The following is a 27,908-nucleotide window of genomic DNA, read 5'->3' on the forward strand; positions in this document are numbered from 1 at the left end:
TCCCTGCTGTGGGCTCCATTCAGTTCTGTGAACCTGATATACTTCCTCTTGCCTCAGGACCTTTGTGCATGCTGCTCCATGTTCTAGAACTGTGCTGTATAATGCCATAGCCGCTGGCCACATGTGGCAATTAGAATTAAATAAAATCAAGAGTTTAGTTTCTCAGTCCCACTAATTACGATTTTAAGTGCTCATTATGACTGGTGGCTACCATATTGGACAATGAAGATACAGAACATGTCCATCTTCACACAAAACTCTATTGGACAACACTGTTCTAGAATATTCTTCGTCACCTCCCATACCCTTTGTCCTTTGTGACTTTCTCAGGGAAGCCCTCCCCGTCCTCCCTTCAGTTCCTAGTAGAGTCAGTTTTCTTTGTATCTAAGTATCCCAGCCAAAGACTACCATGAACACTTCTGTAATCAGGATTACATTTATTTAGCCTGCTTCAGCAGGGGACCCTTAGGGACAACTCAGTAAGACAGAGTTCGGAGGAGCTCTTCATAGTGTTTGGGCTTATACTGGGTAGGTGTTAAGGAGGGATTCTGTGACAGCCAGCTTTGGACTGGATATGAGAAGACACTGAGACAGCCTGGAAACTGGGTAACCATTGTTCAGGAGATGAGATGAGCACAGCAGGACTGAGGATGTCTTTGTCAAGAAAGCAGCAGTCCCTTAGAAGGAAAACGCGTTATTCACTTTTGTGGCTGTGTTACTGTTTTCTGGGCTTCTGTTGGAAACATTCCTGTTGGCCTTGTCTGTGTGCCACAGTGGGACTGATTTTTACATTCTCAGTTGTGCTGTGCTCTCCTCTCCTAGGATTCTGTTGCTCTTCTCCAGAGTGTTTGCACATGGTTTGTAATTTTTTTAATGAATGACTTTTTAAGTAATGTGTTTCCTCTCCTAGACCAGAAGCTTCATGAGAGCAGAGGCCTCTTCTCTTTTGGTTCACTTTGGTACCCAAAGCACCTAGCATGCTGCCTGATACAAAGTAGAGGCTCAGTCTTTACTGGAAGAGTGGATGAATGAATAAATGAATGATAAGACCTAAAAAAATTGGTGGCTGATCAAAGACGTGGAATCAGAAAATACCTGATTTTCTGACAATTGAAGAATCATTTGTCTTTTTACAGTAGATTCTTAGCAGATGTCTCTTTCCTCACACCCAAGAAAAACACTAGAATTCTAATATTCAAAATTTAAATAGAACATTCAACTATTGCCTGATATCTCAAGTCCTTTTAGAGTAGTCTTTAAAATATATGTTATCATACCTTCTTTACTATCATTTTTCTCAGTCCAAATGAAGAAATGTATGGATGCGTTATATCAAATTACAGTAAGGTAAAGTCATGTTGGCTTTTGGCATCCTACAAATTATATTAAAAGGTTTCCAAATAGTTGGTAACTGTAACTGGAATGACCCAAACATTTTTTTTTTTTTTAAAGATTTTATTTATTTATTTGACAGAGAGAGAGAGAGACAGTGAGAGAGGGAACAAAAGCAGGGGGAGTGGGAAAGAGAGAAGCAGGCTTCCCGCCGAGCAGGGAGCCTGATGCGGGGCTCGATCCCAGGACCCTGGGACCATGACCTGAGCTGAAGGCAGTCGCTTAACCAACTGAGCCACCCAGGTGCCCCTGACCCAAACATTTTGACTGTGATTCTTAGTACTAAATCATGTAGGCCATATGACCCATCAATGTGATCAGGTCTCATAAAGGATTGTGATGTTTTCCAGGTGGAATAACTTTCTTTTTTTTAATTACACAGGCTATATAAAAGAATTAAGGATGAAATTTTAAGCTTGAAAAAAGCAATATCCACATTGGTAACATGTCTACTATTTTTATTTTTTCATAGTTCTTGTCCCCATGCACTCATGTTATTAGAGTAAGATTATTTTAGTCAGCATACAGTTGACAGTCTCTTTGAATCTAAACAGTTGTGGTGTATCGCACCTTCTCACATCACCTGGGGGATTAGAACCATTGAATTTATAAGTCCACTATGTTGTAGTAGGCTAGCCTAACTTCAGGCTTCAGAGTTCTGTGGCATGGACGATAAATTCACTGAGGGCCACGTTTACTAATACTGGTTCACCATGTGTTGCTCTGGTTACTGCATATTCCTTCAAAGAAGACCTTGGAAGTGCATCTCCTCTATCTCTTCCTTAAATGCCCTTTTCATCATGCTACCCTCCTACTCCAAAATGTCCTAATTCTTTTTTTTTTTTCAAAATGTCCTAATTCTTAACTATACTAAATGTAAATACCTTTCATAGATCAGCCCTTTCCAATAGAACTTTCTGCAGTGATGGAAATTTTCCTTTGTTCTCTCTAATATAGTAGCCACTAGCCACGTATGGCAACTTGGTACTTAAACCGTAGCCGGTTGCCTAAGGAACTAAATGTTTAGCCTAGATTTTTAGGTCCTCTCTTCATAATCAAATCAGGCCTATGTCCTTGGTCCCATGTACGTACCACATTTGTACCTATCATTTTGTCTTGACTCGTGTTGGTCCTCTTTCCGCTGGATGACTTTTTCTCAATTCCTTCATTTAATCCAGCTTCTCTGTAGCTTCCAAGGGTTAGAACAATCTCCACAATTTCTGTGAAATGTTCCTGTAATCTTGCTGACCTTCCTTCCCTGGCAACGGCCATTTTGTGCTTCTCCAGCTAGGACACCTGAATGAATGAATGAATGAATGATTCAAAATAGACTTTCACATCTAGTCATTTGCTGTATTTTACTTCCATTTGTTGTTGTTGTTGTTGCTTATGTGACTGTACTCATCTCCTCAACTAGTTTTTATATCTTTGAGGCCAGGACAGTGTTTTATATATTTTCTGTATTTCTCTTGGCACCAATCAGTTGGTGGAGCCCCAGAAAATTCCCATTGAATGCTTTGTTGATTGATTGATTGCAAAAGAAACACAAATCTGTATCTTAGATTCTTTGTCACAATTATTGAACTGGTCGACAAAATTTATGAAATGTTCCTGGGATGCACTTTGAAGGTCAAACCATTTTCTTGGATCCAGGAATTTATAAAACTGCATAAAAAGAAGGTCATATATATGTACATATGAACTGTGAATTCTAGAGATGGTGATTAGGGATTGTGAAGAAAGTTTGAAAAATAGCAGTGAGTAACCCTTTCCTGAGAAAGAAACCTTTGAACTGCTGGTCAAAGAATAGAAGTTTATGTCTGAGAAATGAGAGGCAGGAAAATTGTTTCTTTGAAAGAGGTACTACAAAAAGGTCACGTGGGAGGACCAGGTGCGTGTGGTCAGTCAAGTGCTTTTTCATTCTGTTATATTCACTTTAGGATCAAGAGTTGGGGATTTTGTGCATCTGCTTTCGAAAGAGTTTTAAAATGTAGCAAACTGCATCCTACTTGCACTAAATCACAAATGGAGATCTCTGGATCCAAGCTTCATCGCGTGTAATACTAGGACTCAGAGTTTCCCTCCAAAACTTACTCTTATAATATTGTGATAATGATGATCTTAGAGAAGGGCACAGAATATGGTCAAGTGATTACTATATAATAGAATTTAATACACACATATAGAGCTCACTATGTCCCAGGCACTGTACTTAGTACTTCATATCTATTAACACATTTATGCGTCTAATCTCTAATCACTGTAAATGAACATTTTACAGATGGAGAAAATATGGTCCTTGCCTCAGTTTATACAGGTAGCAGGTAAAAGAGTCAGAACTTGATGCTAGATAGTCTTGCTCCAGAAACTATGTCCCTAGCCACTCTAAATACTGCCCTATGCTATGTATGCTATGTAGTCTCTCTGTAATCAGTGTTCCATTAACTCAGAATTTGTGACTTTTGGAGTGAGCATTGGAGATAATAGGAAATGGAAGAGATGTTTTATATGTTTGAAGAAACAGGTTCCAGTACCTGCAGACACTTCTGGAAGACCTGCAGACGTGTGAATATGGACATGTGAATAATATGCAAAGCACAAATGCCTTTTCTGTTGAGTGTAATTCTCAGTGTGCAGGTGATACGCAAGTTCTGTGTACAAATGGTAACTATTTTCATTGTAGTTGAAAACACAATACTAAAAAATGTATTATCTTCCTTTCTGAAGTGAGGATAAAACAGTTTGGGCACATTTGTTGCCTTTTTTTAAATGATGACTTACCTATTCGTTTTAATTTTGATGACTTTTAAATTTTGCAGAAATTCCGGAGTGCTTCAGTTGGGGCTGAGGAGTACATGTATGACCAGACATCAAGGTAAGCTACCAGGAGATGCCCCTAGAAACTAATGAACTGATAACACTTTAAATGTACCCCCAAGTTATACTTTTGAACCTTTAAAAGAAAATTATTTTCTCTATACCGTGACTTCTGAATTACTGTTTCCAATCTTGCCCTGTATTCTGAGGCCTATGCCCTTTTTCTGTCCTTCTGTTGGTTAGATATCCCTTCTTAGGTGGTTCTCTGAATCTCAGACACATGGACCTCCAACACAGCATGTGAAAAAATGGAATTCTTTGCCGGTCTTTTTCTTTTCTTTCCTTCCTTCTCCACTTCTTTCACATCTGTTCTGCTTTTATTTCCTGTTGTGGCTAATGATGTAACCATCCTCCAGCTACCCACTGTGGAGGTATAAAGATCTGCCTGACTTTTTGCTACATTTTCATCACACTTCCCAAGTGCTGAATGTTCTGTTACCTGTCCTGTCCCTTGCAACTTACTCTTGTTCAGGTTCTGAACTGTTGTGATATAACTGATCTTCCTGCCAACACTTTGTTTTCCCTTCTGTTCCACTGTACACGTATTTAGCTACCAGCTAAATATACTCTGGTGCCTTCCATGTACAAGCAGTGCGAGAGGTATGGGAATAAGATAGAACCCCTCCTTAAAAGAGGCCCCATAGACTTTTGGAGGGGACAAATGTAGTGATGGACAGTTGTAATACAATTTGCTAAGTGATGAGTCAGTCCTGCTACAGAGGTACATAAACAGAAAGTTGAAAGGACCTACAGGTCTCTGTGTGTGTGTTGGGGTTGTGGGGTGGGGGGACAAAGCTTGCAGGAAGGTGCATTTGAGCCACATGCTGAAGGACTGTGAGCAGGAGTTTTCCAGGGAAAGAAGGAAGATTAAGAACATTCCAGGTAGAGGGGGTAGACATTCAAAGACCTTGGTCATGATCATGCCCATAGACTGGAGAGAATGGCAAGAAATGAATTGATCTCTCCCATTTCACAAAACTTATCAGTTATGTCACCATTTCAGAAAGGATTAAACACAAATTACTCATGAAGGTAGTCAGGGCCCTCTACGTGCTGGTCCCTTTTTACTTTAAACCTTGTGTCTCACCGTATTTCTTGCTCCTTTGCTGTTACATGTGTGGCCCTCCTCTGTTCTCTCTTTCTACCTGAAGTCCTCCTGATCCTTCAGGATCTTGCTCCAAGCTCAGGCTCCCCAGTCATCCTCCCCCAGATCATCTGAGTCAGAATTTCAGTGTGTGGTGTTTGTGAGTGGGAGGGGTGAGGTGGGGAACATAGAGTTCCAAATCACCTTCTAAAATGTGGAAATACATATATAACTTGCATGCTATAAACCCAAATCACCATGTAATCAGCTATCAGGCTGGTGAAAAGAGCTTTGACCTACCAGTCACTTGACCTGCCTTCTCGTTCTGCTGCTGTCATTGTCCACTGGAGTGAGCAAGTTTCTCAGCCTTCCTCACCTGTGAAATGAGGAAGGTGGTTTTATTTCCTGTGTTATGGATAGGTTTGGGGAGCATGAACTCCCCTAAATTATATTCAAAACCATTTCTGTTCATATGTGCTTTTTTCTGGGGAGAGGGTTCACAGCTTTTCATGTTTTTTTTTTTTTTTTTTTACACACCCTGTGCCCTAGACAAGTTGCAAGCTGCTGATGTAGGTGATTCCTAATATCCTGTCCAGGTCTCAAATTTTATGATTCAGTGGCTGTATTGAAATTGCTTTTTCCAGGCAAAATGACAGTGAAATTGGTTCTGTCTTGAATGATTTATTTCCCACCCTGTTCTAAGATACATATTCTGGAATTTGCTTAGTTTATCAGCCTACGTGTAAGGTTTTTATCATGAAAAGAGGAATATTATTGTGCCTTTCCAGTTTCTTTCTCCTTATGAAAGTTACAAAAAATTAAATGTTGCAGAAATATTTAACATAGAAAATAAGAGTCTCCCATAATCTTCTAAGTAGACCATCTTTTTTTTTTTTTTTAAAGATTTTATTTATTTATTTGAGAGAGAGAATGAGAGAGAGAGCATGAGAGGGGTGAGGGTCAGAGGGAGAAGCAGACTCCCTGCTGAGCAGGGAGCCCGATGCGGGACTTGATCCAGGGACTCCAGGATCATGACCTGAGCCGAAGGCAGTCGCTTAACCAACTGAGCCACCCAGGCGCCCCTAAGTAGACCATCTTAAGAGGTGAACTTTGAGGCATTTTTACACCCAGTCTTTCAAAGACTATGAAATTAAAGAGCTAAGAAAATAGGCCCAGTGAAGAGCTTCTGATGATTAAAAAAGTGCACGAAGCATTGGTTATTGGATTATCACTGTGAGCCATCCGGCAGTGTAGCAGAAATAAATATTTCTGAATTTATTAAACAAAAAAGATTGTGGTTCATACTTGTGGTTTATTTTAAATAATTGATACATTCTTCAGCATTGGGAAAATCAGTGTTTTTATTTTGTAAATTAAGTAATATTTAAAAAATATTAGGGAAATTGTAGAGCAGAGATGTACAAACTTTATCTGCAATGGGTTAGATAGTGAATATTTTAGATTTGGCACACTATACATCACAACTACTAAACCCTCCTGTTGTAGTGTGAAAGTAACAGTAGACAAGTCCTAAATGAACGAGCATAGCTGTGTTCCAATAAAACTTTATTTACAGTAATAGGCAGGGAGCTGGATTTGGCCAATGGATCAAACTTTGTTTGTAGATTCCTGATTTGGAGCAGTAGTGACCCTTTCATGAGTTCTTTTGCAGTCTTAAAAACAGAAAACAAAAAAACAACAATCTCTGTTATAGGAACTAGATTCTCAATAATGAATGTCTGAGTTTTAGATTTTCACATTCTGCAATGTTTTAAAGTGGGTTATAGCTATTTGCAACATCTTGGTGATATAAAAAGAGGGTTAAGTATAGGTATGAATTGAACAAAAGCTTTCACACATTTGGCTTGCTGCTAGCATGAAAGGGGCAAATTCTATCAATTCTTAAGCCTCAGGCATTACTGATTGCCATCCAAGACCTAACAGGTTCTCCTGGCACAGCCTTGCATAATTGGACAGGCACCTCATGGACTTTCTCCCCTTCTAAACCATCTGGTTTATGAGCCACTATTAGAAATGTTGTATACATTGTATTAGCTGTGACCTTTGGTCTGGTCGCATCTCTTTTGCCAAATGCTGTGTTTTGTCTCTGAAGTAGACTAAATATTGGTTAATATTCATACAAAATGCTCTAAATGTGAAATTGATTAGGAAGGCAGAAATGTCCAAGCAAGTCAATCTGACCTCTGTTTGTTTTCTGTTCACAGTGGCACATTTCAGTACACCCTGGAAGCCACCAAATCTCTGCGTCAGAAGCAGGGGGAGGGCCCCATGACCTACCTCAACAAGGGACAGTTCTATGCCATAACGCTCAGCGAGACTGGGGACAACAAATGCTTCCGACACCCAATCAGCAAAGTCCGGGTATGAGCCTCATTTCTCAAATAAAGCGCAGAGGGATCACATGAAGGGAATTGCTACCTCGCAGTCTTGTGGAAGGGCGTGGAAAAAATTCCAAAATAAATAATTCTAGAACAAATGTCAGAGAGTTGGAGCAGGAAAACTTACTGGCTTACAGTTTATCATTTTAATCAGTAACCAATAAATGCCAGGGAGGGGACATGGTTGGGACACGCTTTCTGACTGTATCCAAGGAATTTTCCCAGCTTCCTTCATTGCCTTTGTGCTACCTAGTTGTTGTTCTTGTTTTCAGTCAATTGATCTTAATTTTTCAAGCAAGTAGCTATAAGTCAGAGCTTATTTGTGGGCAGGGAAAGAGCTGCTGCTGTCTTCCATATGGGAGGATGTGATTTATTCTGTGTCCCTGGGTCCTTTGCAACTTGGTTAAAAAAGCCTTCTGCAACCCAGTGCTTGCTTACTCAGGAGTCAAGTGAGGCATGATATGATCCCTACCAGGACTGACTTGGTGGAATTTTCACCTTCATGAGTGTTAGTTCTGTTTGTGGGAAATGGAACTGTGCTGGAAGCCTACCAGCTTCTGGCATTCTTGCTGCTGCCAACAAGGGAGGAAACTGGTAATCCTTCTCTACTGAAATGGAAAATCATAGCACAGCTCTCTGAAAAGAGGTTGAAGGGCTTTCCTGCCCTATTGTACAATGATTTATTTTACACGCTGTGTGCATGGTGCCCACCCCACCTTATTTTGTCCGTAACTACCGCCTCCTAAGCTCTTCAGCACATTGAGAAGAATGCGTGCTGTGCCTAGAGCATAGTGAGTTTACCGCCATCCCCGACTTCCCTGCAAAGGTAACAGAGGAGGTAGAAGAGGAAGAAGAGTATTTGGTCACCTGCTGGCCAGCTTGTCTGTTACTAGCTTTACGTAAAGCAATTTCAGTGGTGATCTCTGAGACAGCTGGGTTTTCTGGCTTTGTTTCAGTGAGAAAGATAAGGAAGGATTGCTGCTCATTTCTCAGTCCAGCAATTCTTCCTCCCTCCAAGCCTGTCCCCGTCCCAGATCAGAGCTGTAGGAGGCAGGGCAGTTGAGAGTGAGAGGAAGATGTGGAGCTCATGTCCCACCCAAGGCTGAGCCCGTTGCAGGTGGAAAGGTGCCTGGTTGTTGTTTGCCTGCCAGGGGGAATTGGTGTGTTCCTACCCTGTGGTCAAGGCTGTGGTGGAAGGATGCTTTCCTCCTCCTCCTCTACCTCCTCCTCCTCATCTTAATGATGGAGGGATATAATAATAATAACCATAATAGTAATAACAGCAATAATGGCAGAGAGATGCCATAATAATAACAACAAGAGCCACAAAATAACAAGTAATATTTATTGGTATATCTTCCATGTGCCAGGCACTATGTTAAGTGCCATATATCTAGCAATTCATTTGAAACTGAAACTGCCTATGAAATAGGCACTATTTTTATAATATTACAGATGAGGAAACTTGGCCTTTTAGAGGCTAGTAACTGGTCAAGGTTACACAGCTAAAATGTGAAGGAACCAGGATATAGCCCAGGCAGTCAGATTCCTGGATTTATTCTCTTAACCACCAAGGTACACTGTGTTGAGTCACATGGAGGGCTAAAAGCCAGAGGCATTTTAGCCTGGGATCCACCTCTGGATATATATGCCAGACTTCACACCCCTACACCCTCACATGTGGGTGCCTGGTAAGAAGACTCTGGATAAACCTACTTTTTAAAAAACAGTTCTGTAAATTACAAGGAAGCATATAACTCATAGACACCCTCTTAACAGCACCATTTCAGCACCCTGAAAAGATGGTGGATGGTTTGCATTCTAAGGCCATGACAGTAGTTTTGAGTACAGAGACTTTTCCAAGAATTCTGCTTCATTGAAATCATGTAAATAATTTATTATGGAAGTTTTCTTTCCATCTGTTTCATTTTGGCTAAAACAAGCCATCCTTTCTTAAGGACTTCAATCTAACACCCTTGGAGAGTTAGAATGATGCCTCTCAGAGGGGATCTTTCTTACTCCTCAGCTCTGGGAGAGCAAGCAATCTGGAGGAAAGAGGGATACACTTGGAACTTACCTGCATTAATTTTGGAGCACAGTGTTTCATTCTGAGTTGAAGCACATATGCTTGGTAATAGCATTTTCAAACTGCCTTTCTTTTTATCACTGAAGACATAAACTTACAGACTGAGAATATGCCATTACTTAGGCTAAGATAGTCGTTTGCTAGAAAAAAAATTATCTGTTATTTTTATTTTGGAACAGAAAGAAAGAAACACTAGGAGGCCACGCAATGAGCTTCTACATATACAGTAGTCCCTGCCCCCTTATGTGTGGGGAATACATTCTAGGGCCCCCCAGTGGATGCCTGAGACCATGGATGGTACCAAGCCATATAAATGCTATGGTTTTTCCTCTACATACATCTCTGTGATAAAGTTTAACTTATACATTAGCACAGTAAGCGATGAACAACAACAGTCAAAATAGAACAGTTATAACAATGCACTGCCATAAAAATTATGTGACTGTGGTATCTCGGACTCTAAATATCTTATTGTACTGTACTCACCCTTCTCATGATGATGTGAGATGATAAAATACCTATGTGATGAGATGCAGTGACATGAATGATGTGGCCATTGTGACCGTAATGTTAGGCTACTACTGACCTTTGGATGATAGATCAGAAGGCACTCATCTGCTTCTAGGTTATGGTTGACTAAATGTGGGTAACCGAAACCATGGGTAAGGGGGCAACTGTAAGTGGCAAAGTTTGAGGCAGGGGGAGAGAGAAGAATGAAGAGCTTGTAGCTCATAGTTCCGTGAGCCCAGAAGCGGTTCCCCTTCTTGTCATTTCTCCATACCTTGGAGGTTCACGCTGCTTGTGAATTCGAATAATATGGATACATATTTCTAAACTAGTTTTCCTAACAGACATCTGCTTTCTTATGTAACAAATGTTCGCACATACTTTGGGAAGAAGCCAGATTTTGAATGGACAGTACACCTGCAAGCATGTATATGGTATCTGTTGTTTGTCAGGCAGCAGGGCCTCTGTCCTTATCCTCTTTGAGTTTGAAGTCAATGGGAAGACATTGCTCTCAACTGAATAATTAAAACTAATTAAGTAAATGACTTCAAGTGTGCAAAATGCTACGAAGAAGTTATTAAAGAATGAGAGTCAATGAAATATTCTGGAATAGTAGGAAAATGTCTAAGAAATATTTTAGCTTTGGAATAAGAAGGAGAGCCGGTATCCCTGATACTGCAGTTGTAGGGATTTTTGGGGTTTGTTTGTGTTGGTAACTTCTCCATCTCATAAGCGATAGCCAATTAATGTGTATTTAGTTTAATGAGGGTTTTTATAATTTAGAACCAAAACGGGCTTTGGATTCTTATTTCTACAAGATGTAATTAGTTTCTCAAGCAAGTACATCCAAATTGTGTTGAAATAAATAAAATAGTTGACCTTGTCTCTTTTGGTCTGTGAAATATCTGTAGCTTAGATCTGTGTTCCTCAGTATGAACTCATCTTGTAGTATTTCTCTCATTACCTTAGTATTTCTCTCATTACTCCCGTATTTCAGCCTGAGGCACTTAATTAGGCTAGAAACAGATGCTTGCTTCTTTACAAAAGGTGCCAAATTCTCCATTTAAGAACACAAAATTTCAAAAATGTGTTTGTTTTCAGTACAAAAAAAAGATTTTTTGGTATTCCCACTCACCTCACAAAACAATAAACGTGCTCTTAGTTAATTTGGTTGTTTATGACTCATGGTAAAAATGATGTGGGGAGCGCCTGGGTGGCTCAGTTGGTTAAGTGTCCAGCCTCAGCTCAGTCTTGATCTCAGCTTGGTCTTGATCTCAGGGTCGTGAGTTCAAGCCCTGCATTAGGCTCCATGCTGGGGTGGAGCCTACTTAAAAAAAAAAAATGATGTAGGATTCTTTCTTCTGTGTACTGTTCTCATTCTCCAAGCATTTTTTAAGTGGGCCCGTTTTTACACCAAAACCGTACAGCTGAGCTTCTCTGGGCTTTTGTCAAGCAACCTTATAGAAACACAGCTCTGGTAGAACTGCCGGAAGTGGAGGCTGTGAAGGAAGCAACCGAGGCACCCAACAGAAAGTAAGATGCATGGTTCTCCCCTCTGCAGAGCGTGGTAATGGTGGTCTTCAGTGAAGACAAAAACCGAGACGAACAGCTGAAATACTGGAAGTACTGGCACTCCCGACAGCATACGGCAAAGCAGAGGGTCCTTGACATTGGTAAGTTGACCTTGACCTCCCTGTGCTGTCTTAGGTAAACTGACATGTCATGATGCCAAGGAGAGCCCAGCACACAACTCACAGCTGGGACCCACATAGCTCTTGGGAAGATGTACCAGGCACTAGTCTGGGCACTTTTCCTTTGTTAGTACATTTAGTACAAATTAGGTGGAGACAGCAAAATCAGGCCAAGCTGAGTGCAAAGCACTGTTTGTTCTATGGAAGCCAGCTGTGACTCGTATAATAATAGTGGTACATTTGGATTTGCAAGGACTATGTCAGTTTCTAAAATATGTTTCCATGCCCTCCTGTGTTTGGGCCTAGTGGCCAGTCCGGCAGACCAGATGAACTCTTACCCCCATGACATGAGTAACCTCAGGATCATTTGTCTCTAAGGTACTAGTGAAAGTCATATGACTGGAAAGTGGGTTCTGGTTCTCTGATTCTCCATGTAGTGTCCCTTCAGCTCCAACACAGGCCTGTTGCTGCTAGAACTAGGTGGTCTGGCAAATGAAACCTTTGAGAGATCTTTTCCAGCAGTAGAGGCAGAACGGCCCTGGCAAGTCCATTTTCTGGACTCTGTATATTCTTAAACACCAGGTCTGTTCTCTAGAGACCAGTAGTCCCCTGGGTGGGACTCAGGGTTTGGCCAGGAAGGTAGAGCCCATGCCAAGTGGTCCCATGGAGGGAATTTGTTGCAAAGATTGGGAGGGCTGAAGGCACCGTGAGGCAGTCCAGAGATGAGCAACAGCAGGAGTCTGCTGCTATTAGCTGTAGGCCTGGAGGATCAAAGAGAGGAGGTTGTGGGTGTTGGGGGAGCCACCCAGCAAGAGCTCGAACCATAGTGGGGGCTGCCTCAGCAGGAGCTGGGACCACAGACGGAGCAGATTTGCAAGAGGAGGAAGAACCACAGAGGAGTCACTGCCAGACACACCTCTCAAAGAATGCCAAGAGGGAGGAGGAGAAGGAATGCCCGGTCTTCTCCCTGTGCCCCACACTCCCACCAGTGCTTCCCAAGGGCCAAATTTACCCTGAAGCCATTGGGTACATGATCCTCGCAAATGCGGTTTGCAGGAATCAACCTCTGGGAAGTCAGGGATTGAATCGTAAAGTTTCTAGAGATTACTTAAAAACCCTGACAGTAATATGTGTTTCTCAGTAATTTTAACACTTTCTATGCTGTTTTTTAAAGAAATAAGTAATTTCTCATCTGTGGGCTTTCTTACCTCATTTTGCAGACCAAGAGGCTGCAGTCCCAGTGAGTGTAGGCAAAGTAAAGGTCTCCATCATGTTGGGTATCAGAAGGCATTCTGATACCTGAGCCCTTACACGGTATTACTGAGCCATTGCTTTGATTTCGTACACACTGCGATGATTGTTTTTTTTTAGACCTTCCATCTCACCCTTGCCAAGGTCCCTTGACCAATGGCAAAGAGGTTAGTGATTACATTAGGGTGAGAGACTCACCATAGAACATATTGAAACTAATTGTTGGTTTATCCTGCAAGATGGTTACACCTCTCCTTGCCCCAGTGCGCGCACACACACACACACACACCCCTCCTATTAACTAGTCAAACATATTTATCTAATAAACCAGGAAACTGAGGCCCAGTGAGGCTCACTGACCCACTTTTCCAAGTGACTTATCCTCAGATAATCAGTGCAAGAGCTAGGATAAGACAATCTTCTTCACCCAGCTCATACACAGAAACTACAAGATCGATTGACTAGGACAAGGGGTTGGGGATACTTGCCTTAACCTGCTTTGTAGCCAGTCTGCATAGAGCAGAGGAACAATTTTATTTTATTTGAAAAGTTAGCCTTATAATTATTACCCAAGAAAATGAGAGGAGCAATTAAATAGAAATATGGACTAGGTCCAAATAAGGCAAATAATAAAAGCATTTTACTGGCTTACCTGTTGGTTCAACTTTGATATTGTTATAAGGTTTACTTTTCTTGACCAGAATGATTTCTCAGCTCTCACAGGACTTCACTTCTTATCTCTCTTCTTGATCGCCTCTTGCCTGCCTTCGGACTTTCCCTATAACCCTTTACACATGCATTTGCACACATATGCACACACATGATTTATCTTTGAGATTTAGTTACTAAGAAGCTTTGTGGCTCCTTGGGCTGCCTGCTCTGAACCCACACCTGAGGAGTATTAAATCAGTCCCTTAGCTTCAAAGGACAAATTGATTTTTCTAACCACAACCTCGACCTGACAGCTACTCACAGAGGATGAGGAAATATGCAAAAATCTTATAGAATTCATTCCTTTACTAGACTTACAAAAAAATCAAACCATGTGTTCCTCTGCCGGTGGATGGTTAATGCCATCTCCAAAATAAAGAGGGAGCTGATGCTGGGCTGGTGTGTACATCTGTTTGTGGTGCACTGTGAGCAGGTAGCTTTGGAGTGCGGTGCTGAGGACGTTGATGAAGGCCCCACCTTGCTTCCACCAGGGGGTTAGCAATGCCTGCTGCCAGTGGAGGGAGGCTGAAGGGTGCATGTGCCATGTAGTTGCCAGCGTGGGTCGAGAACCTTCTAGTAGCCTAAAGAAAAAAAGGAAGAATCCAACGTTTTAAAATATATTACCTTTCTTAACTTCCATGAAGCTGGAGGTTACAGTCAGGGCTCATGGTTGCAGTTTCCAAATCTCCACCAGTCACTATGGTCACCAAGTTCAACTGGGCCCTCTAGGTAGTGACCTTGAAGCTGAAGTTAAAGACTGAGATAGGGCCCCTTTCGCTAAAGCGGAGATTCATAACCTGTGGTCTTCAGAGTCTGTGGGTGGACTTAGTGGATCCTCCAGCTCCTCAAGTTCTTAACAACACAGTTTTGTCTGTAGAGGTGTGCGTATTCTTTCTTCTCATTTTTCAGGGTTCCTGGGATAACCAGCCCTCCTCCAGCTCCCTGCCTCTCTACCTCCACTCCAAGCAAAGCCCAGTGGAGCTTTCACCTCTCTTCGTATCTTTCCTTATTCTGCATCCCCTCAGCATTCATGGTCAAGGATTGCTCTGTTGTCTCTTGTACCCTGTAATGATGGCTGGCGAACATTCTGCATCTTTCCTGCCATACATTTATCTCACTTGGATTAGAATGTTGGTTGCTCTTCAAGGCTGCTCCTCATCTCCCACATACTTCTGATCCTCTGAGTAGCTCCTACCAACCAGTAGTGCTGGTGGTTGCCAAATGGGGAGAGGACCCTCAGTGTCCCTGAAGGAGTCCTTTCTGTGGGTCTGTGCAAAGGAGAGTGGGAGCCCGAGGGCCTAGGGTGCAGAGAAGCAGGCTGCTCCTCAGAGCACGTGGAGCCTTGGCTCCCAGGTTCCTTGTATCCTGATTGGAGTTCACATGAGGCTGTGCTTGCATCACGCCAAGCATGGCTCTCCTTGGGCAGATCCTCGCACATTACATGGTTTGTTCCCTCACTTTTTGCAGGTCTTTGCTAGTCACCTTATCAGAGACCTTCCCTGTCACCTTACCTAAACGGCACACCCTCATCACTCTCCAGCCCTTTTACCTTTATTATATTGCAGAGCGTTTATCACTACCCTACATGTTACTTATGTATATATATTTCTATTTCTCATTGTGCCCAACTAGAAGGTAAAGCCCATGAGGGCAGACCCTTGTCTGGTTTAGCACAGGGCCTGAGACATAGTGAGCTGTCAATAAATATTTCCTAAATGAATGACTGACCGAATGAATGAAGAAACGTGTGGATAAAACTCTTACTATACTGAGAGAAGGCAGGCCACTGGAGGGAATGAACTGTATCTTAATAATACTCATGTATTCCTTGTCTTCTGTGTACTAGGCTCTTTCTATATATCATATATAAACATTTTGTCCTTCGTCCTCAAAACAACTCATTTTGTTGTTTAAAAACTGAGGTGGTGAACGGTAAAGAATTTTACCCAAGGTCATGTACCTGGTAAGGGGTGTCGGTGGGATGGAAACCCAGGAGTGCCTGAGTTTGCACTCCTTGTTTTTTATTATTCTCTGTCCTCGCTCCACTGTACATCCTCTTTGTATGGCAACCCCTAGGTAGGTCTTGGCCCCACTAGGCCCTGATGACTTGTAGAGTGACTGCAGACATCCATGACCTGACCTTGTGCTGATGTACTGCTTCTCCCCACTGTGCTTTCCTTTCCAGACATTGAGAACGTTTTGCAATCTGGGGGGGTGGGACTCTTGGCTGCTGCTAGTTCTGACATTTCTGAAAGCCAGTTCAGCCATGTGGTTCTTGTACATTAGGCCTTAAACTATTTTGTTTGGGGGGAGGGGGGAAGGAAACATTAGCAATTAGTTCTTACTTGATAAAAGTAAAACAAACAGACCTTGGCCCTAGTGGCCCCTGCTGCTTTTTCAGAGCACACGAGCGGAGTTCTCCAAGCCTCACAAGTTCTTTCTTGTGAGCTCGTTGAAGAACAACAATTACGCCAGGTCATAAATGAGTTTACATTCTGCAGCCCAAGGAGCATTCCTGCGCCAATTAGACCTCAGACCTCCTGTATGGCAGAGCCACTTAGATTGTTTCTGTTGTTTGCTCGTCCCTGATTGTGGACGTCCCTTTTTAAGGACACGGAGTTAGTGCTGGTCCCATGTTAGTTCCCATGCCTTGCAGAAAGGCATAATTACTCCATATTCATTCAGCAAATAGGCCAGACCCTTCGTTAGGGACTAGTGATTCAGAGGTAATTAGGACAGAGCCCCTGTCCTTAAGCTGCTCGAATCTGGAGGCAAGACGATGAGTGGCTAAGATGTCACACAGTGAGTGGCGTCTTGGAGGAGCGCTTCCCTGAGAGGTGTTTCTGAGACCCTTCTGAAAGGACGACAAGAGTGCGTGAGGTCAACAAGGTGGGGGAGGGTGCTGCAAGCTAAGGAAACAGCACATGCTCATATAGGAACCAAGGCAGAAGAACCAAACTCAGATTGGCAGATAAATTTTATCAAGTCTGATGAAATTGTTAGCATAAATGGCAGGGGGTGGAAACTGTCATAGGTACTGGTGAGAGTGTTCCTTGATTGAACTAATACGGACAGTAAGGTGAAGGAAGGAAGTCCTGAGTAAATGAGGTTGAGGGGCTAAGAAAGAAGGGTTTAGTAGCTGTAGAAGGGCTTGCTTTTTAAAGAGGAATCGTAGGGGCGCCTGGGTGGCTCAGTCGGTTAAGTGTCTGACTCTTGGTTTCGGCTCAGGTTGTGATTTCCAGGTTGTGAGATCGAGCCCTGCTTTGGGCTCCGTGCTGAGCATGGAGTCTGGGGGAGATTCTGTCTCCCTCTTCCTCTGCCCCTCCCGCTTGTGCTCTCTTTCTCTCTCTAAAATAAATAAACAAACTTTTAAAAAATAAATAAATAAAGGGGAATCATAGGGTGAAACTCCAGGCCTCCTTTGGTACCGGCTGAAACTCCAGGCCTCCTATGGAGGCTAGTCAAGCCTAGCGGGGTATGTGGGGTCCAGGCCCTGGAAGGCTGTAGGCAGTAGAGGGCCATTGACTTGGGCCACCCGTGTCCCAGCAGCAAACCTGCCCTGACTCGTGCCACCCGTGTCCCAGCAGCAAACCTGCCCTGCAGGCGGAAAGCTTGGGAAGTGCTGTCTCAGGATCTTCACAGAGGAGCATCACCACGGCCACATCACAGGTGTTGAGGGTCATTAAGCTCAGGGGTTTCTCCCTTGGCTGCTTTAACACTATCTTGGCTCCGTAAAGTCTTGTTGTATAGTTTTATTGGGGAGATATTCAAATGTGTGTGTGTGTACTTTTTTATATTGAGCTGTAGCATGCATGCATTGTTTTTAGTTAATCCATGTTTTTCTATTGTTGAACCGAGTGGATTTTAGAAATCCAAGAGTACGTAAGAGAGGGATAATAAAAATTGTACCTGTGTGTTGTCATTCATCCAAGCGGGGGTATTCCATTTGTACATCAGTCTTCCCAGATTGCTGATAAGGACAGATGGAGGGGAGTGTGCAGAAATAACAAGCAAATAGATACTGTAATGAAATGACATTTTTCTGTAATGAGTTGCAGGACTTGAATTCAGAGGCTTTGGATAACCGTTGAGGTTTTTGGCAGCACTGTTGGTGTGGGATGATATCTGCACTGCAGAGAGGTGATTCCAGGCCAGCATGGAGGATGGGGTGAAGAGAGGGAGAGACGGGCAGTGGGAAGACCAGTCGGAGCCAGGTGAACGATGGAGTGCACCCAGAGGAGTGCATTGTAAGCGGGGGATACAAAGTTATCCCAGGAGCAAGAGACAAATTCTAGAACTGATAGATCCTCTGTGATGACTGGCTTTGGAGATGAAGGAGAAGTAAAGGATCACAGAAGAAAAGTGCGGCCTTGCTAACTAAATGGGTGCCCTGCTCCTAGGTAGGGGTGGCAGGAGGAGGGACACGGCCGGGAACGGCAGGTTGGCCAGGGGCTGTGTTCAGCCAGGGGCAGGATGACGTTGAGGCACCATCTATACACAGAGTAGGTGGGACTTACCCTCGACTCGCCTGCACCACGGGCTTATCCAGTTTTGCACAGTGTGAGCCATGTAACAACATATTTCCAGTGAACCACAAATGACAAAATGAACTGGACTACATATCAAGCTTCCTCAAGCAGTGGATAATTCCAAAACCACTCTCTGGGGAAGGCACATTTTTCTCTTTGTTTCCTTTCAAGGAGGGAAGGAAAGTTAGAAGAGGTTCAACAACTAAAATTAACTTTGTAGAATGAGAGCCAGAAGCTACGATAGATAAAATGAAGCACATTCACATATAATTTCTCTCTTCTGAACAGAATTAAGACTTACTTTACTACCTTACAATGCAGATGTTCCAAAATAAGAACCGTGTGGTTTTTGTCTTTTCGCAGTGGGTGGCGTGGATTGTCATGTAATGACGCTGATACCACAAGCAACATCAGAATAAGCCTCCTTACTTTACGGTCACATCCAATGAACCATTATCGATATAAATTTGTAGTTAATTGTGAAACCGACTATTTGCGCTTTATTCCGTCTCTGTCTTCAGTTTTGATTTGCAGTAATCTTTCCCTGTATGTGGGATGTGTCAGTTATGTTGTTACTATTAATCCTGTAGTTTTCCATGGTAATTAGCAGGCAATTATAGTTCATCTTTGATTATTAGCATGTGATTATCGGATTTTCATCTGTGCCCTCATGCAAATCTCTTTCTTTAGAGCCAATTTTTAAATACCAGTTTTATGTTAAGGTAAAGCTTTTCTTGAAAACTTTAGTTCCAACGAAATGGAAACATTTCTTGAAGTTTAGTTCTCAAGACCTTTCAGAAGACTCTCCAGCACGGAATTTTGCTGTGAAGTCCAGGCCTGGGAGCTCTCTTCAGTCTGGAATCATATTCCACTTTCAGATAGGAATTGTGATTAAAATTAAGTAACATGATTTATTTTTTCCCCTCTCTTTGAGTTTTCTAGAGGAGGCTGGCTTCAGATGTGCCCTACAGGGGTGCTTTCTTGCAGGTTTTATCGCCAACCCTGGGCTGGGCCACCCAGCGCTGTGCAGAAATGTGGGAGGGTGAAGATTTGGGTGGTGGGTGGGAGACAGCTGCTGCCTCTCTGAGGGTCGGATGAGGTCACGTAGCCAGGTCATCTGCGCACGGTCGAGGCCTAGGAGACAAGAGTGCCCTACAGCTTGCCTTTCTCTTGGCTAGGGTGTCCCACCTGCCCTTTAGTTTTGTTCTGTGGAAGGCTCTACTGCAGAGTCAAACGAACCTGCTCTCTCCCTGCAGTCAGGAAGATGTGGGTCTTCCTTCCTTTAAAGATAATGCAATTAAGTGGAATTTCGAATTTTGATCCTGGATGATTTTCACACTTCTGAATAGATATGAAAAGTAAATTTGACTCAGAATAAAACAAAACCTCTCGAGGGGCGCCTGGGTGGCTCAGTCGTTTAGCGTCTGCCTTCGGCTCAGGTCATGATCCCAGGGTCCTGGGATCGAGCCTGCATCGGGCTCCCCGCTCTGCGGGAAGCCTGCTTCTCCCTCTCCTACTCCCCCTGCTTGTGTTCCTTCTCTCCCTATCAAATAAATAAATAAAAATCTTAAAAAACAAAACAAAACAAAAAAAACAAAACCTCTTGAGAGCCCCTAACGTTAAGAATGAAATCACAGGGCTGCTGCAGTCAGGGCCATGAGTCAGAGCTGAGTTGGAAGGGCGGCCTTGAGCCCTGCTTCCTCCACAGGAGGGAGGAGGTGTGGGTGGACCAGCACTACCCAGCAGGGGTCCTCCTCTCCTCCGCTCTAGACACATGTGGGGCACCTTCTGCTTTTGAGCGAAGTGCCGTAGCCACAGTGACTGAAAATTCCTTTCATCTTCAACTTTGGTTAGAAAAACATTTATGTGATAAAAGTGTAGGAGGCTAATTAAGGTTATATGTTTTAAAACATTATAAAATGCTTTAAAATGCATTATAAAAAACTTTAAAGTTTATTCTTAGTTCAGACAGAACATACTGATTTTCAATAACCACTGAGCCACTGTGGGTTTTCATTTATTGCATTGTATGTTTCAGTATGAGTCCTAGAAGCTCATTCTGTTGGGGAAAACAGCTCTGGGGAGAAGCACTTCCTGCTCCGCAGGTGTGCTTAGTGTGACCCAGGGGTAGCCCTCACCTTCCCACCAGCAAAGGGTCCAGAACAGAGCCAGAGTTCACAAACTGCCCATGTCCAGGCCCTGATTCTTGGAGACTCCCTTTTAAATTATTAGCTGGGTCTTCCTCTTTCCTTCCACTCTACGTTTCTTAAAAAAGGTATCCACTAGCCCACATCCTGTACTACTAATGTCTCTCCATCCAGTACAGCCTGTCTTTTATTAAAAAATTTTTTTAAAGATTTTATTTATTTATTTATTTGAGAGAGAGAGAGAGAGAGCCCAAGCAGGGGGAGCGGCAGGCAGAGGGAGAAGCAGGCTCCCTGCTGAGCAAGGAGCCTGAAATGGGACCATGACCTGAGCCACAGGCAGACGCTTAACTGACTGAGCCACCCAGGCGTCCCTTATTAAAGTTTCTTAATGCCAAGTCTACAGGTCCTTTTTTGCCCCTCACTAGTTTTCCTAGTTACTTGCAACCTCTTCTTTGTTCCTTTCTATGGCTCTCCTTGCCTAGAATGTCCCTCCCTCTCTCCTTGACCTGGCAGACATTTTACCCCTTAAGACCTGGTTTCTCTGTCCCCACTTGGATGGGATCTTCTTCATCTTTCAGGCAGAGTCAGCTGCTTCCACTATGGGTTTTGGTTTGTATCTAGTCAATAGCATTTCACTATGTTTCACTTGGTTCATCAGTGTACATTCTGTCCATCCCACTAGATGCTGAACTTCTTGAGTGGAGAGAGAATTTTTTTAACCTTTGTATATACCCAGCACCTGGTACAGAGCCTGACATAGCTTAGATTCTCAACAGTGTCGACCAGTCAATGAACAAATGCTGTGTATGTTTTGTGTGTAGGTAATAACAGTTATGGTAAGCAGGCACAGGTCTCGTTACCGGAGAAATCAGGCTGGGCTTGCACTTTCTCCTCTTCCATGCTGAAAGAATAATTTTTGGTAGTATTTTTTCTGATGTCAGGAGGCTAACTGTGCATTTGGTACCTTAATTTCTTAGATTTTAAATATTTATTACACTACAGCCATTTTGATGAAACTGGTTTAATAACTAAGACTAATTGCTAACATAAAAACAGAATACATACACTAATAGAGCAGGGGAAAAATGTCCCATTTTTAACTTAACTAGAAATTATTACTGTTTCCTGGAAGCAAACAAATAGGAAATTGTTTCAAAGCAAACTTAAAAAAAAAAAAGTAGCTAGATTTGGAAATTAAAAATTATAAGGAATGTGGTGGCCCTTAATCATTTTTCTTCACTGCTTCTAGGAAGTATGTTTACCTGGTTCCAAGACATTGCTGTTTACTAAACCTTTCCCTGCAAATGATTTCCTTACTGCTGACAATTTTAAAGCCCTGACTAGTTAACCAGAAGAAATGTTACAGAAAGGATTAAGGCATGGAATGGATGCTTAGAGACCCCTCTGAGAATCTTAGTAGACCCTCTACTTAATACTGTAAAATGCTTTATTTCCTGTTTTACTCCCCGCCTCCTCCCCCCCCCGCCCCATTTACTGGACACTCTACTGTCTTTCCCTTACTTGGTGGGACCTTTTTGGTATCTTTAGCTATGGAAGACCATGCTTTCTTGTCAAACATGTAATCTGTGCTTTGATTTGATTTCATGTCTTTCGTTTGGGGCCTAATTATTTTCTTCAGAGATGCTTTTAATGAGACTGCAAGTAACCTGATAGTCTCGTGTTTTTAGCATTATTTGATTGGCTTAAAAATTACAAGAAAAAATACCTGGAGATACACTCTGATAGTTTCATGAGGCTCATCTATATACCAAACAAAACTACAGAGCTGGTATTGTCAGCCTTCCGTTAGCATTTACTAGAAGCCTCTCTCTTGCTGCACACTTCAACATAAACAAATTTACCTCTTTGCAATACCCCCAAGTGTGAAATTGGGCAAATGTAAAGTTTTCCTTCTTTGTTTACACAACCGAAAACTTGCCAAGAGAGAGTTTTTCCAAAATTAAATTAAGCTCTTTGAGGTTGGAGAAACCAAAATAAGGTGAAGCTAATCTGAAGGAAAGTCTTTGAACAGGCTCCAGGAATCTGGAGCTGCCACTAGTTTTCATGCTCTTGAAAAGACAAGTACTGAAATGAGGGGGCGCTAAAGAAATGAGGGTCTCGTCATTGTTCACTGATCCTGTGAGGCAGGTGCTCACATTCTCTCAGATAGGGAAACCAGCTCAGAGCAGTTACGCAGCTTTGCTTAGGTGGCTTCTGATCCTGTTGAACCCTGACTGTAGTCCCCGGCTGCTGTGGTCCACATTACAACGGAAAACAGTAACAGAAGCAACAGCTTCCCTCCTTCGAAGGGCAGATTCATCTTGAAGAAATATATTTAAGAGAATTGGAATTTCAATTTCAAAATGATATCTAAATCCTCCAATAACTGGTGGAAAATAAGGAAACAGGAATAGCAGCATGAGTAATTCAAGTAGCAATTAATGCAGAAATCATTCATGTAATGAACTAGAATAGCTCATGCGGTCCCCCCCACCCTGCACCCATCACACACATAACAGACTCACCTTCCTATGTCTGGTAACCAGTTTAGTGTGTGTGACTGGGCAGCCAGGGTCAGTTGGGGAGGTTGAAAAGGGAGGTTAATCTACAAGAAATAGTAAGTGTTGGCGAGGATGTGGAGAAAAAGGAACCCTTGTGCACTATTAGAGAGAATGCAAACTGGTGTAGCTGCTGTGGAAAACAGTATGCAGGTTCCTCAAAAAGTTAAGAATAGAATTACTGTATGATCCAGTAATCGCACTAGTGGGTATTTACCCAAAGAATACAAGAGCACTAATTCAAAAGGATATATGCACCCCTGTCTTTATTGCAGCATTATTTGCAACAACCGAATTATGGAAGCAGCCCAAGTGTCTACTGATAGATGAATGGATAAAGATGTGGTGTATGTATATGTATGTGTGTTATATATATATGTGTGTGTGTGTGTATATATATGTGTGTATATATATATATGAATATTATTTAGCCATAAATAAGAATGAAATCTTTCCATTTGCAGCAACATTGGATGGATCTAGAGAGAGTAATGTTAAGCAAAAATAAGTCAGTCAGAGAAAGACAAATACTATATGATTTCACTCATATGTGGAATTTAAGAAACAAAACAAATGGAGAAAAAAAGTGAGAAACCAAAAAACAGACTCTTAGCTATAATGAACAGATGCTTTCCAGAGGGGAGGTGGGTGAGGGGATGGGTGAAATAGGTGAAGGGGATTAAGAGTATACTTACCTTGGTGAGCACTGAGTAATATAGGGAATTGTTCAGTCACTATATTGTACACATGAAAGTAATAAAACACAGTCTGTTAACTACACTGGAATTAAAATTTTTTAAAAATGGAGGTTAATCTTAGTGGAACTTGAGCAGCTGGAGGGATGGGGTTTGTGGTTCAGATGTAGCGGAAGGTAATCCATGTGAGGATTTACAGTTCCTGTGATGTTGTCTGTGTCCTGTACCACCAGTTGCCAAAAAGTCATTTCTGTTATTTGAATTCCTTCAGTCCGCAGCTCAAAAGTACAATTGTATGTATTTGAAACTTCTTTCTAACATTGAAGGCTGCTAGGCACTAGAATGGGTCTTTGAGAGAGACTGGAATATCTTCCAATAGAAGTATAGAATATCTGCCAATAGAATGGCAATTCTCAAGTTTCTTACTAATGATAAAGTACCATCCTCTGAGAAGGAGTTCAGTTCTCTTTTATAAGTCAGAGCTGGTTTAACTGGGAAGTTACAATGTCTGGAGATATCATCTGGGCTGGGAAAATATTGGGGACTGTTGTCCTGGAGGGAGGGAGACCCATTTGTAGGTCTGAGATGATTATGGTGGATTGGCCACTGTGGGCAGTAACTTGTAATCCTGTGTGCCTATAACTTCTTGTCCCCACACCTACATATATCAAGTAAGAAGATGAAGAATGAACAACCAAAATTAAACTTGAGTAGTTCATGCAGTATACAAGAATAAATGATTTACCAAAGCACTTATCCATGCCTTCATTCATTCAGCAAACTGTCAGAAAGTACTAGGCACTATTTTTCAAGAGACAAAATAGTTTGAGTTAAAAATAGACTGAAGTTAAATCTCACTGAATAACATAGACTAATGAGAAGAGCTTAATTTTAAGCCCATCCAAGCTTATTTAAATTTGGAGCCAGAAGCCATAGTGCACATATAGGTCCTATATAAGCATATATGTTTGTGTGTCTACACATAGGATCTGACTTATTCTCAGTTTGAAATCAAGTTTACGGATCAAGACCAGCATTTGTAAAAAAAGGAATCAGATAGAATAAAAAATGCTAGCATAGATAGAACACAGTAATAGGCTACAGGTAAAATGCTTTCCTTACTGTAAGTTTATTGTCACTACAACTGAAAGCTAGAACATTGGTTTATAAATTTCTTTGCTAGAAGCAGAAGGGTGAATCAAACAAATAAAGTATTAGGTTTTGCTCAAAAGGAGAATTTCAAGAAAGATTCCTTCTTAAATGATGTCTGTGAAGGTAATATAATCAACCATGAAAAGTAAAGAGGAATATATTTTAATTCATTTTAATATCAAAGTCACTTGATACTGGTCACATTCTATGAGTCACAAATGATGTTTTCATAATTTCAGCCATTATTGTTCTAGATTATGTGTGGAAAGGTGCTCATTTGAAAGGTTGTATGTCACAGAAATCAAAGGGCTCTGCTTGTATGTAGACAGAACTTCTTGGGTTCCAATCCCGGCCTGGCCGCTGAAAAACTAAGTGATTATCAGGGAGGGGAGGTGCTTAACATGTTAGCCTGTTTTCTATTCTACAGAGTAAGGATAACGTAAAAAGCTACTGATCAGAATTGTGTGAGGTGATGTTTGTGAAATATGCCTATTTAGCACACACTTGACTCTCAAAAACTGGTGGCTGATCCTATTATTTGCTCAGGAGCCAGGACCAAATGATGGAAATACATTCAGAGCCTCTAAAAATCAGCTCAAGTGTCAACACACTTAAGGAAACCCAGGTTACCTCTGACTAGGGAAAAGCATGATAAAGAATATAATGGACTCATTAGAGTTCTTATGAGTCATCCAGGCTTTAAGAAGCTGCTTCTTTGATTTCAAAAAACAAAAAAAATCTCAAAACCTACTTGGACTAGGGTTTATTTATTCTGCCTATTTTAAGTCAGAGCGAATACTTCTAGAATGACCCTCGAGCGTTTCCTGAATTTGAGCTGGTTCTATTTGGTCTTTGCAGACAGAGGGAAGCAGATGTTTGAGGACAGGTGGGATGGGGGAGTAGGGACCAGTGTTGTTCCCCTCACCTACTAAAGGATTAGCGGGTTTGTTCTTAGATATTGTCTCTCTCTCTCTTTTCTTCTTCTTTTTTTTTAAAGATTTATTTATTTTAGTGAGAGAGTGCGAGCATGGGGAGGGGCGGAAGAAAAGGGAGAGAGAAACCCCAGCAGACTCCTCGTTAAGCTTGGAGCCTGAAGCGGGGCTCTGTCCCATGACCCCGAGATCACGGACCAAGCTGAAACCAAGGACCCAAGCTGAAACCAAGAGTCAGACGCTTAACTGACTGCACCACCCAGGGGCTCCATATATTGTCTCTCTTTTGTAGATGAGGAAATAGCAGGTTCAGAGAGCTTCCGTAACTCATTCAAGGTCACAGGGCTTATTGAGAGGAGGACAGAAATTAAATTCTGGTTGGTGTGTCTCTACCCCCACTGTCCTTTCTTTGAATGCTTTGGGCACAGCCATATAGATTGACCCCCTGTATGTCCCAACCCCAAATATAAACTACCTCAAATCTTTGGCTTTTTAAAAACAAAACAAAACAAAACAACATCTTCTTAGGCTGCGGTGTAGCTCACTGAATTGGTAATCGTGCCCTGAGCCATTTTCAGCATTCCAGGCTCATTATTTCACTAGTCCGGACAGAATCCATACCTTTTGGAAGAGCAACAGTTTTTATATTAATTATACCATTCCTTTTAATCTCCAACAATATATACAAAAAATAATTAAAAGGGATAGTTATAATTTACCAAGCACGTGAAGCTTAATTAAGGTGAAGGAATTAAGAGTTCCTTTGACGGCATTCCAGAATCACACACACACAGTTTGAAGAAGACTCAACCTACAAAAGTCTGAGTCTAAAAACCTATTAACAGACCACTGATTATATACAAAAAATAAAAGAATAAGACAGCAAAAGGATTCACCATCGTGCTTTCCATAACAATTAAAATAGGATTGAATCCCACAATTCCTCTGCTGAACATAACTTGCCAGAAACATATGTGAAAAGCATTGCTCATTCACCCATGCTCAGCGGCCCTTCACTGAGACACTGTAGTTTGTCATCTTTCTTCCCCAAACCTCTTGTTTTCTCAGAAGGGCTAACTTCTGAACATTTCTTTCAATCTTCATGGTGCCCTCAGGATATGGAGCTGCTTTCTTTGCTTCCTTCCCACTGCAGCACCCAACCCTGCCCTGCTTCGTCAAGGAATGGTCCCCAAATGTGCAGTCTCTGCCTCATGGAACTTCCCCAAGTGCTTCTGGCCCAGCTAGTTGCCATGCAGGATGTGCTGTGATTTTTCTCTACAAGGTATTCATATCTGGTGACAATTTATTATTTAATTTGCAAGATAAATATGGGCAGTGATTAATAGTATGACCCTTAGCATCAGACAGACCCGGATTCAAATCACAGGTTGGCCAGTTACCAGCCATGTGATTTTCTACAAGACACTTAACTTCCCTGTAGGACGAGGATGCTAACACCTACCTCACAGAGATGAGGTAATGTTGGTAAAAGACTTGGCACAGGCTTGGCACTCAGTAAGCTCTTGGTTTGTGACACTTATTATTATCCCAAGAGCATTTGCATTTTAATGTCAGGAGATGACAATATCCTTACCCAAAGGAATGGATGTTTCAGGATGGGATTCCAGGCATGAGAACAAGCAGACATCTTGGAGCAGGTGGTACTCAGGGCTCACCATGTATGTAGGTAATTACCTGATTCTCCTATATGTGTGGTTATTGTCCACTGAGGGGAAATCTTTGAGGAGAAAGAACAATCTGTCACACGGATTTCATCGATAATTGATAGAGGACCTCAATGACAGATGTCACTTTCTCTAAGATTGTATGTGGACCGAATGAGGTGCACCCAGAGGACAGAACAGTGCTACCCAAAATGTAGACCCCAGACCAGCAA

At 42.1% G+C, this 27,908-nt stretch overlaps 1 protein-coding gene across 1 annotated transcript in view; it reads left to right on the forward strand.

Moving 5' to 3' along the window:
- The window catches only part of GRHL2 (grainyhead like transcription factor 2), a 154,342-nt gene that overhangs the window by 61,143 nt on the left and 65,291 nt on the right, over positions 1-27,908 (forward strand). The window contains exons 5-7 of the mRNA XM_032415818.1: positions 4,212-4,267; positions 7,579-7,735; positions 11,907-12,018. Coding sequence (XP_032271709.1) covers positions 4,212-4,267; positions 7,579-7,735; positions 11,907-12,018 — 325 coding nt within the window. The remainder of the gene's footprint in view (positions 1-4,211; positions 4,268-7,578; positions 7,736-11,906; positions 12,019-27,908) is intronic.

The sequence above is a fragment of the Phoca vitulina genome, unplaced genomic scaffold (genome assembly GCF_004348235.1).
Source record: "Phoca vitulina isolate PV1807 unplaced genomic scaffold, GSC_HSeal_1.0 scaffold18, whole genome shotgun sequence".
NCBI lineage: Eukaryota > Metazoa > Chordata > Mammalia > Carnivora > Phocidae > Phoca > Phoca vitulina.